The sequence below is a fragment of the Tauraco erythrolophus genome, chromosome 23, assembly GCF_009769465.1.
Source record: "Tauraco erythrolophus isolate bTauEry1 chromosome 23, bTauEry1.pri, whole genome shotgun sequence".
NCBI classification, from domain to species: Eukaryota; Metazoa; Chordata; class Aves; order Musophagiformes; family Musophagidae; genus Tauraco; species Tauraco erythrolophus.
Window position 1 is genome coordinate 4,504,515 of NC_141487.1, and position 19,391 is coordinate 4,523,905.

The window sequence follows — 19,391 nt, forward strand, 5'->3', positions numbered from 1 at the left end:
AGTCCCAGGAATGTCCTCTTGTCAAAGTGAAAACTCATTAACTACTTGTTTTATCTAGTGATTAAAGGACACGCTGCTCTAAGGAAGAAGAGGAATAAAAAACTATTGCCTTCAAGGTAAACATTACTACCTCTCTTAAGCAAATGTTCACCAGTGAATTCACCTTCATTATCAAAATACTTGTCCAAATCCTATTGCATCCAAATGATGGGGCACTTTAGTTGGCAAGAAACTATCCCCGATAGCCACAAAACAAACGTCAAGGCATGTCCGAGACAATATTGAAGCGCAGGGTTAATAAAGATTGGTTCAATTGGACTGTTCCCAACCAACCTTTCACATTATGTATAATGGCCCAGAAACCTTGACATATTCTTTTCTGCTTATCTAAACACCACATATTCAAGGAAATGCTCATTTCAGGGTTGTAATCGCAGTGTCGCACAAGTACAAAGTTTACTAGCAGAAGTATTTCAGCTCTAAAGTAAGTTCTACAGCTAGTAAAAATACTTAGACATGCTTAATTCAAGTCATGACACATCTTCACACAACACAAGAAGTTTTTAATAAAATTGCATTACTTCATTAATGCCATCACATGGTGAAGGCAGAAATTAAATTACTCCAGCAAGTAATTTAAAGCATTCCTTATTTCAGCAGGTACCTCACCAGACTAGAAGAATAGGGATGTCTTTAGGAACAAGGCAACTGAATTTCCATGTCAGTGGCACAGCAAACTGGTACAGTAACGATTCATGAGACAGTCACACAGTCAGCTTCAGGTTAGTACAGAATTTTAAGAAGTTTCACTAAAAACTTAAATATAAATTAGAGAAAAGAATTAATGGGAATGAATTCACCTGATCTTCAAAGTTTAAAAGAGATTCTGAGTTGTTTCACAGGACTGCTGTGCTCACTCTTGCGCAGAATGCCTGCTTTTTCATATAACAAGGTGTATCAAACATGTAGCTTCATTACAACCTTCTTCCTGAGTATCTACCACGTAGAATTTTGGCTCTCCCTTCTTAATATGACCCTTGCATAAGTACCTGTGCCCTCACAAGAAAGCTAAGTGACAAGACTAATCCTGACGCATCCCAGTAGCATTACTCAACTGACCCTGAACGTGGCTGCTAGAAAACAGGAATGCTGCCGTATGCAGCCACTAAGCATTCTGTTTCTAAAACACAACTTAAGAAATCCATCAAGTGCACAATCGCTGTTATGATCAAGTTCACAGTGACTCAGTTTACTTTGTTGGATTGCAGAAGATGACGACTAGGTGCAATTTTCATAGGGTGTACCTATCATGACAGCAGCTTAGTGGTTTTCATTTTCCTTTTCCCCATCTATCCATACTCGTGTGAAAACCAGAATTTTGCCAGCTTCCCACATGGACCAATGAATAAAGATATGGCCATTGATGAAGGGGATTATTTTTTTAAAAAAAAGAAAACAAAAATACAACCAATGAGTTCTTATAGTACTATTTATGAAACATAGGGAGCTTACTTTCCCTTCTTACTGAAGAGTCCCATATACAAAGATTATTTTTTTTCTGATGTTTTCATAAAACTACCTCTCAGAGTACTACATCAATTTCTACAGATAACTAGCGTATCTAGGAAATTGGCGAACAGAAGATGAAGTGAAAGAACCACCCACTTAAAAAAATAATAATTCTTGAGTACCCCTGCACACCATATTCACAATAATAAAGCATGAAAAGCACACCACCAGAGACTCCATATGCACTAGCTAAATAATAGCCTTGTTTGAATCATAGCTGTGAAGAAATTCTTACAGAACAGGTCACAAAATCACCTACAACAGCACAAAAATTTGACTGCTAGACTTCTGTAATTACCTTCCCAACTTTAACTTTTGTGCTCATAGAAAATTAAATGTGGCATAATTTTAAATCTCATTCATTCCCAACACTGCTGTTTTTCACGGCTGAAGTAAAACGCCTGCTTGTACTTGCACAAGGATTTCAGATGTTTTGAACACCATCTCACTACACAACATTTAATTTTCATTAATAAGAAAATTAACCAAGAACAATATATTTTTCCAAGCTTCCCACAGATTTAAGTTGTTGGGGTTTTGAGGTGGTTTTTTTTCCACTTACCAGCAACTTTAACTGGTTGTAACATTTTATCAAGGCAGTAGTGCCCTCATCATACAGAATGACAAAATAAAGCAAAATGAGTCCAAGTTGCATAACATCACAGATACTAAATTGCAACTCATTTTTCAGGGTTCACATTTCCCAGTAGTATCACTTACTACTACAAAATGGTAATAGGAGATGTAACTTGCAACAGGGCAAAACAAAACGTACAATACGGTCTGTGGTATAGATTTAGAAGAACAATCTTTAAAAAAAAAAAAATCAGCAGCAGCTTTTATACATTTATTATAGGCTTAGAAGGCTGCCATCCATGCTAGAATGAATCATTCTCCTAACATCTTGGAAAGAGTCTACTGGTTGTGTATCTTTTAACGCTCATTCTGTAGGAACCCAATCAGGAACCAAGGAAAGAAGGGCATTGCATGCCCGAGTCTCTGACGTGATATACCACTGCCTCCAAAACAGGTGGTAGATAACATTTGAGCTCTTCAGTGAGCTCGATCGGCACAAAAGCAAATCCTACTTATTATTTTTACACTTATTTTAGGATATTATTAAAAGATACCCACCATCCACCCTGTAAGTCACACAGGGAGGTGTTAATATTTAAGTGTGTCACTAAACAAATCACCTAAACATCTAGTCTGTCTCCTGTTACTCAAGCTGACAAACCCAAGATGTTGGTCAATCACTCTTCATGGTCTCAAAGCACTTGTAACTAGATTCCCACTTCCACACAAACGTTTGAAGAAACAAGCTTTTCATTAGGACTTGGATCCTGGGATGTACTTGAAAGTTCTGACAAACCAGTTTTTACACAATATCGAATACAGAATATATTGCTATTTTTTTAAATAAAGTTACAAGCAGAGTAGGGATTTAGACTCAGAAAATTATTTACATATTCAGATAAGTCTGCAGTAAGTTCAAAGTGGTTACAAAAACAATGTTCAGAATCTGCATCTCTACATTCCAATAAAAAAAAAGGCCACCACATATCACAAATGATGCAGTATTATTTTTATTTAACATAGCCAGCCTTTGGGTCATATTTGCATAGGTATGCCTACCACAGAACGTGCTAACTTTTAAACAAAAGAAAGAAATTGCTTGTAACTTAATCATACAACAGTTCTAAAGAAAGAAAATGAACAAGGATAGAGATTAGCACATGGAAAGTTAGCAAAACAGCTGTTCAGAGCAGCAGGGGTTTATGAACAAGAGGATCACAGCGAATCCAATTTTAGGCCCTCCACTAAGGATCACGTAGCGATGACCGTCTGACATATCAGCTGAACTCGCACACCACGGATTGCTATCTTTGCGCTAAGTGAAGATGCCAGATAAAACCGTGGTGCGGCGCGTGGCGAGGGAAAATCTGATCACACAAACATATGGCTATTTATCAACAGACCAACGCACAGGATTGTGCAACAACAAAAAGAATTGAGCTAAGAAGGAGCTGGAAGTAAAGCGAAATATACTTTTAAATTTGGTATAGAACGTATTTTACGTTTCAGAAAACAGATACAAATTCACTATCTGCTTCGGGCGAATTTTACTTCTCCAATCTCAGTTTAACGCCCATATTCTGCCAATGACCCCAAAACTGCCAGGGCTGCCGTCCTGCCTCCTGCCACAGCTCACCGAGGATTGTCAGATCATCATCCCAACATGGCTGCCTCGTAATTGTGCTGCACTGAATCCAGGCACAGATCCACTGCCTACAGGTCCACAAAAAAAAACACCCTGGAAAACACAACCCTCCTACATTCCTGCATCTTCCAGCGGGCTGAGGGACTGCGCCTCCCTCCTGAACAAGCAATTACCGCCTCCACCCCATCCGAGCTAGAAAAGAGGAAAAAAGGACGGCGAAACGCGGCGATATTCGCGCCCCGCACGGCGGACGCGATTCAGGCGAGGAAAACGACGGGAAGCGGCCGCACCGCCATGGCTCGGAGCGCCGGAGGGAAAGGGAAGGAGGCGTCCCGGGGGACACCGGGCAGAGGCAGGCGAGGCCGGGCCGGGCCGGGCCCCACGCCCTTGTGCCGCTGCCCGGACAGCCCCGGGCACCCTGTCCTGCCAGCACCCCCCCTCCGCCTCCCGGGCCCCACCACTTCCCGCGTCCCCCCTGCCGAAGGGCTGCGTAAACCAGCACCCCCCGCCTCCCCCCCGCATTACGGCATCCACCCCGCCCCCGCCCCGGCACCCAGCCGTTCCCCGGCTCGCCGCTCCCCTCCCGCCCGCCGGGCCGAGCCGCCTCGGCGCAGGCCGCCCCTCACCTGGGGCCGGGCACGGGTAACGGCGGAAGGCGGTCAGCGCAGGGCCGCCAGCGCTGTCAGCAGCTGGGCAAGGCGGTGCTGAAGCAGCGCGGCGCGGGGCGGAGGAAAAAGAAGAGTCCGGCCATCGCCATCACGGTTCGCCGCCTCCACCGAGGCTGGGAGACGCCGCCCCCCCGCCGCCGCCGGGAGGAAGGGAGCGGGAAGGGCGAAGGAGGGAAAGAGGGAGGGGAGAAAGGGGGAGGGAGGAAAGAGAAAGGCCGCGCGAGGAAAAACGAGCGCAGCGAGGCGCTCCCCGCCGCGCCGCTCCCACACTGACAGCGTCGCGGGGCGCTACGCCCGAATCCGCCTCCGCAGGGGGAGGAATGCCCGCCCCGCCAATCGCCGCGCGCCGGAGCGCCCTCCTCCCTGCAGCCCACCAATCGCCAGGCTGAGAATCGGCTCCTGCCCGCCTCTCTCAGTGCCAATCACAGGCCGACACAGCTCTGCACCAATCACAACTCTGGAATTTCGCTGCCCACCCCTCCCCCTGAGTCAATCCCTCCGCCGAGCCTCAGGGAATCGGTTCTTCTCCGTTCGCAGCCAATCAGGGCTCGGGACGGCATCCGGGTCCTCCCTCTGTCAGGCTGCGAGGAGCGGCGCAGGGACCGTGGGCGCCGTTCCCGCCCTCCCCGAGCTGAGGCGGCGTTCGCGCTGTCCGGGAGCGGCGGAGACGTGAGCAGAAACCGGCCGCTTGTGACTGAAAAAGGCCTTTTAATGTCCGCGGCGGCGAGGGGCCCGCGGGCGGGAAGGGCCGGCAGCCCGCTGAAATGGCGCATTCGCCCATTCCCGGCCAACTTCCCTGGAATTCAGTAGGGTCGTGAGTCCTGAGCAAGGCCCAACGGCGGTAGTTCAGAGCAGAGGGATTAATTTTCCCTTTTCCCCCCTTCAGAACTTTTTTTGCGTGTGTGCACTCTGAAGATATTTTCTGTAGATCTCTGTGTGGTTTTATGTGATTAAATTGTTTGAGGCTGTGTTGTGGTAGCTCTTGTACTTTCAATAGTTTCATGCTATTCATTCTCAGAGTACAAATTTGTTTTTGTGGTGAGAACTTCAGCTGTAAAGTTCCTCCTTTCAATTAATTCTTTGATCATTTCTACTGTTAGAAACAGGCTTGTGTTTGATCTTACAAGCATTTTAAAGAAAACAGTACTACATGAACTACCTTAATTATGTATTTTCCATGCCCACACCATTATATGCAAATTGGTTTAAGGTTTTGAAAACAGCTGGGACCTGAGATTTCTAGTTTAAGAATTAGATTTATTCTTATTCACAGGTCCCTGGCTGTCAATTATATGATTCTTCACTGTTTCTTGTATTCCCATCAGTTTCAGGTTTGAGAATAATGAGTTATTTCTTACTTTATTTGGTGAAAAGTGACTTTCCCCCTTGCCAGTCTCATCGTGTGCATATCACTGCAGGTATGCCTATGAATTCAAAAGCCTGACAATGCATAGCCCACACACATTCCCTACATGAGTTGTAGGGAAATACTGCTGCAGAACCAACAAAGCAAAAATAGGTGGCTTTTGTATGTCCTAGAAAATACCATTATTTGAACTTCAGAAGACTTCCTGTTGATGGAACATCTGCTGGAGTGGTGTTTTTTGTGTGGTGCAACCACACCAGGGCCATGCCAAATTAGGTCAGTTAAAAATTTCTCTGGGAAAAAAAAAAAAAAACAACAAAACACAATGACAAACCAAAAAAACCTCCAAAAGAAAACAAAACCTGTTTCGAAATCAACAAGCTATCAAAACACTGAGTGCATACCATAGTCCTCCATGGTAATAGACAATGTGATTAATTTTACTTCAGCAAAGTTTACGTAGTGTCTCTTAGGAACAGTAGTTCCTGCATCACTGTCTTATGTCCAAGTTTGAAGAGTACTCACATGGAATTCTGCCAGGATGTTAATTTGGCTGCTTGCTTACAGAGCCTTGAAAAACCTGCTTGAAACATTCAGAGAAAGTCTAGGTGCATGTTGAGAAAGAAAATGGTAAAGACATGGCCGTGTAGCATCTGGGAGGTCTCACTGCAAAGGGAGACAAGGAAAATTCCTCTTAAAGTATCCAAGTATGGAGTTGAAAGGTAGTCAGGTATTAAGGCAGTCCTCATCTCACTAGTTATGATGCATTTTTAATTATAGATCTTAGGCATTTTATCTTGATTTAATTAGACTAGCCTTCTCAGGCTTTTGGAAAGTCAGGTCTCCTTGGGTAACGCAGAATTAACTGACAAAAAACATGATGAAGTGGAATTCTACTGCAATATTCTGCCTATTAATCCTGTTTAAAAAAATTAGTGTCTATTGCCTTATAGGAAAGGGACTATTCTTACTCCTTTTATGGTTTTGACCAATATCATATAACCCTGCAAAACAGCAGAAAGTTCCAATTCCCTACAAGCGTGTGTGCATTGAAAACTAAAAGTTAGGCTTTCCTTTTCAAGAAAACACTCACATACCGAAGACCCTCAGCACAAGAAAAGTGTTCTGGACCATTATGATACCAGAAAAATGACAGCAAGCAGTACTGTGCAAAACTTTTCATTTATTAGTATTGCTATTATGTAAGTGTAAATTGGGATATAACAGAATCAGTTGTGCTGAATTGTAGTGCTATCAACATCAGTGTTTGCCCCAGCAATTTCTCTGTCACATAACTGGAGGGCAAGGAAAGACCAGCAATACAACCTGGTAACTTATGATTTTCCAAGAAAAGGACATTTTGCAACATTTCTGTCCGTTAGCCACTGCTTTGAGCAACTCGCAGCTCAAAGCTACTCAGATACTGCAGATACATGTAAGTGCCAACGGTAATTTAATCAATTGATAGTTTGTGTTCTCCAATAAAGCCTATGTAATAAGGTTACAGTTGGATTGAAAAAGGTAAATGACACGTCATTGTCATTTAGAACTCAGTGAGAGGAGGAATCACAAAAAACTGCAGGTGGTGTTAGATGAATTAAACTTGAGGAAGATTTATTCTTAATCCAATACTAACTTCAGCTTCCCTTTTCAGTTAGTGCACATGAGGATCGACAGAAAGACAGGGTTCAGACTCAGTTTTGTACCCAGAAGACAGCAATATAATGGTACTTTCAGTTGCTTGTATTAAAATACATTTCATTGTTCTGTAGATGAAGGCAGAATTTGGGAGAGCATTTGTCTAAATTCACACCTTTGAAATACTTGATACTAGTTCTCCACATAAAATTGTTTTAGCCACATAACATTGGCCTTTGTGTCTTCTGGAATACCTGCACTGATGCATTTACAAGTGACAAATGTATGCCATAATTAGACAAAACAGTTCAGTACACACTTTGCTATTTATATTCCTCAGGTCAAAGTCTGATACGATGGCAGAATAAATATAAACTCAGATTCTGAAGGGCATTGGCTTGATTAATACATCCTATGTAAATATTCCCATTTCCTCTCGCCAGACGAGGTTGAGAGAAGCATCCTGAATTTGTTCAAACAAGCCTTTCAAGTTGGTACAATGGAATAAATAAAAAATTTAGGATTTTCATTTCATACTTGCATTCAAAAAGAGCTAGTTCTATACAGATTTTCCGGTGAAACATTGACATTCACAGTCCTCTCTGATATTATTTATAACACTCCAAATGTGAAATATCAGGAACTATTAGAGAACAGCTGACATCAAGCCCTGTACAGAATACACTTAAGCAATCAGCTTTTTTTAATTTAAGGATGGACTATTTCTGCTTGTGCTCTTCTCATTTTGTGAGACTGCTCCTTGTTTCCACAGCATCCTTGTTCACAGAAGGTGGTGGTGCGTCGAGTTTGTAATAGCTGAAGAACATGAGAAGAAAGCATTTCTTCCACCTTTCCAATACATTCATGGTCTGGAGGTAAAACTAAAAGCTTTATGATGTTAACTTACAGAAAAAAACCCATAATGAAACCATAGCAGTTTAATCTGTGTAACAAGTACATGCTGCTGAACAGTTGTTCTCCATCAAATAAAGTATAAATTCCCCCAAATTCATATGTTTCTAGAGATTTTGTGCTATAATCCTTAATGATGAGGTGACAGTGGAACATTTAGAAGTTTTTCTTTATGTAGAAAATAATTACCTCTTTACTAAATAAGAAAACACACCTTGAAAAGTTGTAGCTGGCTGCACACCCTTGTAACCTGTTGGGAAACCAGGATGGATTTGAGCACCTCGCAGAGTTTGTTCCGTGACTTTTGAAGAGGAAGAAGAGGGGGGATTTGCATTTGTGGAAGGAGCGAAGGTTAACCAGTCAACAACCAACCTTCTCTGTTCCAACAGTCCATGCAGGCACAAACTTTGGAATCTTCCTCCCACCCTTAGGGAAAACACACACACCCCGGGGGGGTGAGCACCAAAAAAACCCAGAACTCCACAACAAAACCCCGCTGTACCTTCATATTTTAATTTAGCATTCCTTGCACATCTCGAAGGTCAGCACTGGATTACATATAACCCAACTGAAATTCCGCTGGAGCCTGTCACCAACTGCCACGCAGCTATAAATAGGGACACGAGTCACCCGCTTGGGAACACGCATCGGTCTGAAGCAGTACCGATATCTGCGTGCACAGGAATTTTTCACATCATTTTCCAAGTTAGCTCCAAACCCGAAATCACTATCAGCAAAGCCGAACGAAGCCACCCAAGCGTTTGGATTTTTTTATGCTTTCAGTGGCAGTAAAGGAAAGAAAGACAAAGGAAGCATTTTGTGCGAGTGTGTATCATTTATTGTAGTTCAAGAGTCAGGAATTGAACAGAAGACACAGCGAAAAACAAATAAAAGAAAAACAACCTTTTTTCAGACAATTTTAAAACACTGTGGTTTCAAATCCTTTTTAAAAAGGAAATTCAAGTATCATATGCAGGGGGCAGTAATACAAAAATGTTTGTGAATTTTTTTTTATTATTTTTTTCTAAAAATGTAATTCTACATTTCCTGCACCCTTTCTGCTTTGGTAAGGCCAAGCCATGGATACAAATTGGTACGCAACATAAAAAAAAAAAAGACCCCTGCCCCAAACTGCAGCCTCCAAGAATAAAAGGATCTGCTCTCTGCAGACAAGCTCTAATGGCTCAGAACTATCACTTCGCATCTCCTATCTGCAGCATTAAAAGAATGGGTTTTGTTTTTTAAAAAGTCAGTGAAATCCTGGTATTCCCAAACATCTCATTCGTGGCAGCCGTTTTAACATATTTCTTTCAAGACTTTTCAAAAATACCAGAGCATCTAAGATCAACATAAAGAAAAGGGACATTTCAAAGAACAGAAATTAAAATCCACGTGTGAAATCTTCACTTTTTTGAAGTTATCCTTGTGTCTAACACCAATTAAAAACCAAATATGCAAATATGTTTAATATAAAAATACGATCCCAAGATTAACACTTTGTTGCAGGCACAGTTATCGCACAGAATATGTTCTTTTGAGGGCAGGGGAATGATTTTGATTTTCACAGGGATTTTGTGGGTTTTTTGTTGGGTTTTTTTTGCATTACAAAAAAAAAAAGACAGCAGTGCAGGTTTAATAGGTGGAAGAGGAAGAAGGGAGGGAAAAAGGAAAAAGTTACTTTAGCAGCAAAACGTCCAAGGTTCTAACCACAATCAAATTAACGGATATCTGGCTGTAAAAAATAAGGTTGAAGGGATGCTGCCCTGATCCATTCATCTTTGCTAAAATAATTCAGCTGTAAAAACTCCAAGATGTGACACTGAAGGACAGTTTTGTAACATAAGCAACTTCCTAGCTTGTCCTCCATGTTATTGACCATCGTTACCACTTAAATATATGTACAAGAATTAAGCCGCTGTTCTCCTCATCCACATGCTTCTGGGCACTCCGGCACGTCGGTGCCAGTGGGCGTGCGAATCCCATCAATTCCATGTGCATCCGCTCCACTGTCACCAGCACAGCCCACGCCCTGCTCTTCCCAGCGGTGCTGGCGTGCGCTGCGAGGGAATTTTAATGGTCAGCATTCTGCTTGTCTCTCATCCAGGCTTGGATTTGCTCTTTAAGTTCTGGCACTAATAGCATAAAGAAAATTAAAAAAAAAAGAATTATTAGCTTAGCAGTTGAATTATTTAGTAATACTACTGTAAGAGAGCTCCTGATGCTCAACAGCAATTTCTTTTCTGGAAACTCCATCAGGAATAGCTACTGCTATTTTCTTCTCTATCAATACATTTTCTGCACAGCTTGGAGTAAATGAATTCCTCATTTACCTACCATAACAATATCCTCTAGCCCAGTAGTTCGGAGGGCAAGGGCCTGTTTTATTTTCCCCAGAAAAGGGAAAACAGAAGGAATGAACTTTTCTGTGCAAGCTGAAAGAACTGTCACCTGAGGCCTCACCACTATCTTCAAGTACACAGAACAAACTGCACACAAAGTGCTTTGAGCAGTTCCATTGCTCCCTGTTAAATGGATACCTGGTTCCAGCATGTTTTCCGTCAGCGTCTGGCGATTGAAAGGATCAGTGGAAGAGTTCAACAGATGCCTCAGGATGATTGACCTGTCCATGATAGTTCCAGATGGCAGCCTCACAGGATCAGTCATCAGAGTGTCCATAAGTGGATCTAAGGGTACAAGTGTCTCCTCATCAAATTGAGGACAAGAGCTACAAATTTTATCTGCACACAAAAACAGGACTGGACAGTACAATCCCAGGGATAAACAAACAAGGAAACCCTTAGCTCTCTACGTTTACGTTACTATTTAATTGAAATAGAGCAGGATGTAAGGTTTCACAAACAATACATAGTTTCTACCAATACATACTCATATTTAGAATCAAAGTAACAAACCAAATCCTCCTTCTCCTAAAAAGTCAGTATTTAGAAAACTCAACTTGCCTCTGAATTCATCTGGAGCATCACTGTAATCAATTTCTGCTCGGGCATTCTTGGCCACAATTTCCTCCACTTTCTCTGCCAGCAGTTTGAATTTCTCTATTGCTATGGTTGACTTGATGCCAGCCTTTCTCATCTTGGAGATAACTTCTTCAAAGAGCTCTTTACTGTAGGACCTCTACAAGCAAAGCATAAAAAGACAACTTTGCTGAGTTGTAGCATCCTAACACGCCATAAAAATTCTAAAGACATTTTAATGCATTTTTAAAACTTCAGAAGGAGGGATCAATGAAACCTCAAGCAGGACATCAGAGAGAAAATAGTACGCAGGTAACATTTCATCTAGCATCAAAATCTCAACTTTGGGGTAGACTTAAACCTTTTTTACTGGTCATGACTACTGTAGAACTGTTCAGGACAAAAAAAAAAGACAACATCCCCTAATCAAAATCAGTAAGACACTCTGAGAGGTTGACTATAATTATTAGGACTGTTCCTTAGATAAAACATCTGTCTTGCCACTCCTGTCTGTATTCTTGTTCTCACAAGTCTTGGCTGAAAATACGGCATAAAATGAAAAGGTTTTTTTATTTCTTAACTTCTCTGATAACACGCAAGGCAGTACTGGGAAAAAAGTGATTCTTTCTTGCAACCCAAACAAAACCAAACAAAAAACCCACCCCATGGTGTTGCAAAAATAGTCAGGCAGCTCAGAGGGAGCTGATACTTGCTGGAGACTTGCCAGCCAGTGCAGCAAGAACTGTACAGCTACACGGTACAACATTCCGAGAGACCAAACACATATCCTGCACTTCCCACTGGAGCAAGCATTGCTTCCACGTCAAAAAAGAATGTCAGGCAAGGACTTTTGAAAGCTGCTTATGTTCAAGACACCAATTTCTTTTAAGTTCACAATGCTGTGTTTTGATACAAGTCTTTTATTAAAGATTGTTACTTACACTGCAGTGCAAGGTTGAACGAAATGACAAAACAGAACACACTAAGTCTCACAGATTCGTGTTTTCCTTGGGGATTTTAAAATGTTCAACACAGCCCTACTTCTTTCATCTACTCCACATCGCACCAAGAAATACCATTCACTGTTTGGGACGCACAGTGCCCACCCAAACTCCTTTCTAGTCCACAGAGGAGAACAGAACTATGGCAACATGCCCAGGGCTTTATAAATGTTTTTAGATTCCTCCTAATACGTGCTAGGATTTGCAAACGGGAGATGTATCAAAATGCTTTAGAGAGACCCTGCCATGATCAAGCAACTTTTTGTTTGTTTTGTTTTATTTTTTTCCTCCTAATAGCAGTAGCCATTAACCAACTGTGCATTTCCTTGGTGTTTCTTTCTTGTCATTGACAGTTTCCAAGATACTAGTCACTCCCCTGCCTTTTTATGAAGGGCTACTTTGTTAATTAAGCTTTATTCCAAGTTCCCACACTAGCAGGCTTCTTTCCTTTTAATCCCTATGTCATTGCTGTGCATTTTGCTGTGGCTAGCATCGATAAATGCATCATGGATAACGTTCTCACTTTCACGTATTCTGAACAGCACAAGAAAACACACCACCTGCTCGTTACACACATGCAAACACAGGTCTATTTCAGAAGTGTTACTGATATTCACTGCAATTACCAGAACTTAAATAATTACAAAAAAAAAGATCATGAGTTACTCCAATGCCTCTGCTTCACTAGACATGCAAATACAGTTTCATGTATTGTAAAATAGCTTCCACTAGAATTTCAAGTAGCCATTAAGAACATTTTTTTCCCCTCTAGATTTGAAAAGTTTGTACGATAAGAGACAGAGGCACAGAGAGATGCGCCTCAGTAGTCTGACAATTTTACAAGAAGAGAGATGAGCAATAGCTCATCTACCTTAAGAATTAACATTCTGCTCTGAAGACTACCATGAGGAGTTTAAAGGCATCTCAATATATGCTGTGTTTTGTCAGTTTATTACACAGCCATTTAATAAAGCGATATAAAAGGAAATACGATTTGGAAACGTTTAGTCTAGAGAATGAACTTTGGATTGTTAAATGAGGCTCTCATTCTCAGTCCCAGCTCTGCCTTTTTCATGTGTTCACGATGAGGAAGGCGGGGAGAGAGTCAAAACTCTTCGTATGCTTCAGTTTCCCCACTTGCAAAATTCAGACAAAGTACTTCTGCTAATTTGCAGTGAGGCTGTAGTTAATAAGCAATTAATGCTCAGGAGCTTTCCTATGTGTGTGACGTGCTATAGATGTTTGTGTGTGTCTAGGTTTGCAAAACACTTTGAAAACACACTCATGTACAAAGAGCAGACAACATGAACAGAGACATCTGCCAAAAGGAAACAAATTGCAAGCATACATGATGGAAACTGGGTGGCAGCACACAAGCAAGATGAAACTCTTCCAGGGCATCCTGCAAAGTCCTGTTTGCCTACAGTGCTTTTGCCTTTCCCCCTCTCGTCTTTTTGGAGCTCACCTGATCATCAGCAATGGCTTTAGCAAAGCGAGCACAATCGAGCTGTAGGTAAATGTCAGTCAGTTGGTCCAACAGCTTCTTTGGTTCGAACCCATATTTCTCAGGGTTTTCTACTTTCAGGTCACGGCACTTGGGGCCACACAGTTGCTGTAAGTTAAAGTTCAACATAGCAGCCAATCGCGGTCCAAGCTCCTACAAGACCAAAGTAAAACACAGGTCACAGCATGAAGGCAGTGATAAAGAAGATTATCACTAGATTTGCATACAGCGAGATCAGGAATTATTAACTAGAAAAATCATAAATCTGTAGGCTTGCAGGAAGTAGCTTTTCTTTATGCAAGCATTCCATTAAAAAAATATAATGCAAACAAGCTTCTGTCTAGAAGGATCACACCATCTCTGTGACTCAGGTAATGCTCTTAACATCACGTAACTTCAACAGCAATTATACCTCCATGAGTTGGAAAAACGGGAGGAGAAAACAGACAAAGGGCTACCAAATGTTTCCAGGATATTATTCAACACTAGAGATGTTAGAGAAGCTAGAAACCAAGTTAAATCTGAGCAGGACTTACAGGTCTGAGAAAAGGCTTTTGAACCTGCTTGGTAAGGATATGGAACATATCAACAGTTTCTGTTGCCAGGGCAAGATATGAACGAGACACACGCTCATCCTGAGCTAGCTGCGACTGCCGAGCCTGTTGCTGATCCTGAAAACAAACATTCAGTGGTTACAAGTCCATAGAACTTCCCACACCATCACCTACCAACGCCTTAACAGCTAACATGACCTAGACAGACGAACAAACAGACTGCAATTCAAATCCAGGTGCAATACCTTTTTTAATTTAAGGTACATCTCACTTTTACTACCCAATACTACAGAGTCTGCACCAATTTCCCAGAATTCTGCAACACTAACAATGAATGCAAGTGGTATCACAAGACTCCATGGTTACTGAGTCTGTTTACATCCTGTAACTGCTCCTCACAGCTGCAGAGCTGGCTTATGCTTCCTTTCCACCCAAATGCCAATACTTCAAAACCAGCTTGGGATCTGAGAATCAAGTGAGGTTCTCTCTAATTCATGCGACATCATCAGTAATAAACACTCCAGGCTGGAACAATCTGTAGGTGATGTACCAGCTCGTTCTGCCACTACAGTAATGGCTTTACCTTGCTAGTGGGCATAAGCAGAACAAAGGCTTCAGAAGAGCAAACCAGAACAAATTTAACAAACAAGATCTTTATAGCTTTTCTTTTCAAACATTTTTTTTAAAGAAAAAAAAAAATCAATAACCTTAAAATAGAAGTACCTGACATTGGTGGGTCAACACACACAATTATTGTTTAATCAGGCTAAGGTCTGAGGTATAGGACTCTAATTGCCTGCATCGAATCTACCCAGGATCAATGCATCAAAAAAATAAAAGCTTCTATTCCTTGAAGTCAATTCAACTGGCGAGCATCTTCCAAAACCTCCTTCAAGAAGGTTAAAGTCTTAGTTTCTCCACTTAGAATTAAGTGCACAGTAGTTGAAAACTTTATACTATTTCCACTTCATACCACGCTCTTTGCCAGCCACAACTACAAAAAATGATGTTTTTTGCAGAATGTCATCCAGAGTGACCACGGCCATACTGGCAGCAAGAAACATCACTGAGAACTGCTTCTCCTGAGCAGCAATTTGGTGCTGCCTCTTGTTAAAAACTTTTAATTTTTTTAATGGTCTTGTATTAAAAAATTAAAATTAAGTAAAGGGCACTTTGAAAAACAGCTCTGTTCACCCTGGGCAGCAGGTCCCATTGTTCTTTATTCTTCATCTCCTCTTGCACTTCATGGATACGTTTTAGGGACTCCAGACTCTCATCCAGCAAGAAAGTTGTGTCATTTATCAGCATGTTGATGTAGCGAACAAACTGCTTCCCAGAGCTGAAAACATTGAAACACAGTTACCACGGCAGAGTAGATGGGTGTGCAGACCAGAGGGCAACCCTAGCAACACTCCTTCTGCACTGTGTATTTCAATAATGATCCCATTCCCCAAGCCAAGTTGATTGTGGTGTCCAGAGCTCAGTTTGGAAACACTCCAGTTCTACTGGAAGGAGTTGCCATTCCAAATACAAGGGAAAGCAGCGGCACCCATTCCCAACGGTAATGGCCTCCTCAGGTCATTGCCTGAGCAGCTTGCATGACTGTAAGCAGCATCGTACAGAATTTCTTACTCACTTGAACTCTTCCATAAATGTACCATGGTGAGCAATATTCTGCCAGAGGCTTTTGAAAATGGTGCTGATGTGGTAGCGGATTGTAAACTTGTCATAGAACTCACTAGTGGCTCCAGTATGTTCCACATCTGAAACGAAAAACCAATCCCAGAACTGAAATCAAAACTCTTTCCCACCAGGATTCACCAGCAACACACTACATCTCTCTCCTACTGTCTCCAGTGTAATGAGCTTGAAGCACCAACCTTTAGGAGAAAATTCAATTCCCATTCAGCAGTGTCCATCCTAATCCCCGTTAAAAGAAGCAGCACTGTGCATTTTCTAATCCAGAAGCGGTCCCATTTCTGAAGAAAAACCCTCAGAAAACAAAACTTTCTGTTCTATTCAACCCCACTCTACTCTTCATCCCACAGTCTAAGATTTCACTAATAAGAAAACTCTGGCAACACTGCAAAAATAGTTGTTTCTATGGCTGCAAAACCCTTCTGAAGCACCCAAATTTACAGGGCTAGCAAAAATACAGTCAGAAATTTTAAAATCCCCATACTCCCTTACAAAACAAACAAAATCTTCCAGTCTGGAATCCAAACACCACGAAAACAATCGTCACATCAATCTACAGTGCTAGAGTTGTCAGGGCACAGCAGCTTGCGGAACAACTAGAGTTCTCAAGGTTCCATCTAATGCTGTTCCCTCTGATTCCTGAGCAACAAAGTCTCATCTTTAAAAGACTCAAGACCTACTTGTATTTTTTTGGTTTGTTTTTAAAGGTTACAATAACTAATACTATAGATGAACTATAGATTAAGCACTTACCCGTGTAAAACTTCATCAAGGAGGGGACTAACAATTTGGTGGAGAGAGGATGATTCTCAATCATTTCAAAGAACTTTTGTGTCCGGGGCTGAACAGCTGGATTTGTCATGAACATCACTTCCACCAGCTTGGCTACTAGATAAGGATTTCGGATGTAGTTCTGGTTGCACAGCATCACAACAAGGAACATCACTATGTCCTGAGTACAGGGCTCATAAAGCACCTGAGGAGCATATCTGAAGAATGACATAAGGAAAACAAAATAAAAACCCCAAATCCTTTGTAGACAATAGAGGGTTGATCATATACACCAAGTAAGTTCAGATCACTCTTTAGCAACTGGAAAAGTTTAGCAATTTTATCATCATTTGCCATCTTTTGCTACAGAAACTAGATTCTTACTCTTCCAAAAGGTCTTGCCACCTGTTCACTGGAAGCTGACTTTTACCCTGAAACACTATCATATTCTTTTCTTGTGCATAATAGCAACTTTGCTATTAAGTATCACCATAACAGCACCTCAGGAAGGCAAAAGCAAACACCTCCTCATACAACACAGCAAAGTCTGAATTTGCAGCTAGATTTTCAGGAAGAAAGTGACTTCAGAACTCCAGGATTACACCTGAATATTATTCATGCCCACCTAAACTGCTAAAACTACACAAATGTATTTTGTCCCAGTAAATTTATAAATGGAGGACTTTTCTACTTGTCAAGCTATGACTTTTAAAAACTATTATTCTAGTGATGAGTTAACAAATCATGAGATCAAAAGGTCTCAGTCCAAACCATAAAGAAAATTTTTAAGGAGAGGGAATCAAAACACCTTCAACTTTCTTCCAAGCAAAGATTAGGCTAGAGAGGGCTCTGGAGCTCATCTAGGCATTGCATCTGCAGCAGTGTCTGCCAATGCTATAATCTTATGGCTGTTGTTAAAAACCAGAACAGTAGCTAGAGAATAGTTAGGAAGCTACTTTCACACCCTAAATTCACATGCACACCACCTGTTACAGGGGTAAATGGCAGTACAAATTTCCTTCAGATGTAACTTTACTTACTGTACAATAAAAAATAAAAATTCAGCAACATCTTCCACGTAGAACTCTGGCAATGCTGCAAATACCTTCGGAACTTCAGGAGTTAAAGGCAGTTTTATGCTGTAGAATAAAAAAGATAACCCCACTATTTTACTGTCCTGTTTGTTAAGTAAAAAGTGTAATTTCTCCTACGAAATTCTCCTATGGGAACACTTTACAAAAATACTGACACTGACTTTTTAAAAATCAGTGTCAGTACTTCAAAAGTGGTAAACATACCCAAGGGTTGCCTCCCCCCATCAACTATAAGACACATATTCCACGCAAAGAGGTATGTCAGTGACATAAATAAGAAACATGCAAGAATGCAGACACTGTAGGAAAAAAAACAACCCACAATTACAATTCTAGAGCTGCTTAATTCAGTAAACAATCCAACATGATACCGTTTACACGGACAATACTGACACTCACTTGGGATAGGCAGGGTCAAGAATGCGAAGCATCAGCTGAATCACCATGCCGTAGAAATTCAGACACCTCCTGAGAAAGTTTTCATCCAGTAAACCAGCATCGGCACAAGCCTTGCACCTCACCAGTTTCTGCAGAACATGCACACAAAAACTAAGCCAGGGCAAGCCAACATACAAGGAAGGCCAAGCCTACCCAAGTCCATCAATGTAGCTGTGAATTAGGACAATCGTACAATGGTCTCTTCTTGAAGTTTACTGTTATTTGAAGCAAACAGGGTACTTAAGCCCCAACATACCAAGAAAAACACACACCTAATTCAGAGTTGCAGAGACAGAGGAGCTTTTTACAAGCTCTATGGGAACAACGAAAGAAATAACAGAGTATCAAAGTGGGAAAACATGCAATTAAAGTAATTTTGGTGATATAGCTCAGAATTTGTGTCAATTTATACTAGGAAGACCTAAGCAGGACAAACCTTCAAAAGAGAGGACCCCAGCACACTCATCCTCGCAAGAATTCTATGTCAGATTAGGTACTCAAGAGTTCCGTCTCTATCTTGGGCACGGATTGTGCACGTGCAACTACCCCTGAACAAATCACAATCCCTTTGCTGTTCTCTCTCCAATAAAAAAAAAATCTTCTCTTCTTTCTCAGGAATACTGGCTAAGTTTATCTTGGTGTTACTTTAAATTTTAAATACACTATTAATGTTATATCATATCATGACCACCATCCAGGGCAGTCAAAAATATGTTTTAACAAGCTCACACGGTTCATAGACTCAAACCCACCATTTCCAAGAAGCATGAGTGGGAAGTTGCATTTGAACATTAGGACACGAAGTAAACGTACAGACAGGTTGACAAAGGCATTTAATTGAGAACTGAATCACTTACAAACCTTAAGCTGTGTCTTGCAACGTTTCAGCATTTCTCGGTGCCTGGTGGCCAGAGGAGAATCCTTCCACTGACTTTCATTGTTTTTCAAATCCTCAACAGTCCTGAAAACCATAGGCAGTAAC

General features: G+C 41.4%; 1 protein-coding gene across 3 annotated transcripts in view; it reads right to left on the reverse strand.

The window, feature by feature from the left end:
- Positions 1 to 9,209: 9,209 nt before the first annotated feature.
- UBE4B (ubiquitination factor E4B) overlaps positions 9,210 to 19,391 on the reverse strand; it is a 39,781-nt gene continuing 29,599 nt past the window's right edge. For all 3 annotated transcript variants that reach the window (XM_086625817.1, XM_086625816.1, XM_086625815.1), the window contains 11 exons: positions 19,271 to 19,370; positions 18,371 to 18,498; positions 17,918 to 18,016; positions 16,860 to 17,095; positions 16,045 to 16,171; positions 15,603 to 15,747; positions 14,391 to 14,525; positions 13,816 to 14,007; positions 11,335 to 11,509; positions 10,912 to 11,058; positions 9,210 to 10,506 (listed from right to left, as the gene is read on the reverse strand). In XM_086625817.1, coding sequence (XP_086481943.1) covers positions 10,445 to 10,506; positions 10,912 to 11,058; positions 11,335 to 11,509; positions 13,816 to 14,007; positions 14,391 to 14,525; positions 15,603 to 15,747; positions 16,045 to 16,171; positions 16,860 to 17,095; positions 17,918 to 18,016; positions 18,371 to 18,498; positions 19,271 to 19,370 — 1,546 coding nt within the window. In that variant the 3' untranslated portion in view covers positions 9,210 to 10,444. The remainder of the gene's footprint in view (positions 10,507 to 10,911; positions 11,059 to 11,334; positions 11,510 to 13,815; positions 14,008 to 14,390; positions 14,526 to 15,602; positions 15,748 to 16,044; positions 16,172 to 16,859; positions 17,096 to 17,917; positions 18,017 to 18,370; positions 18,499 to 19,270; positions 19,371 to 19,391) is intronic.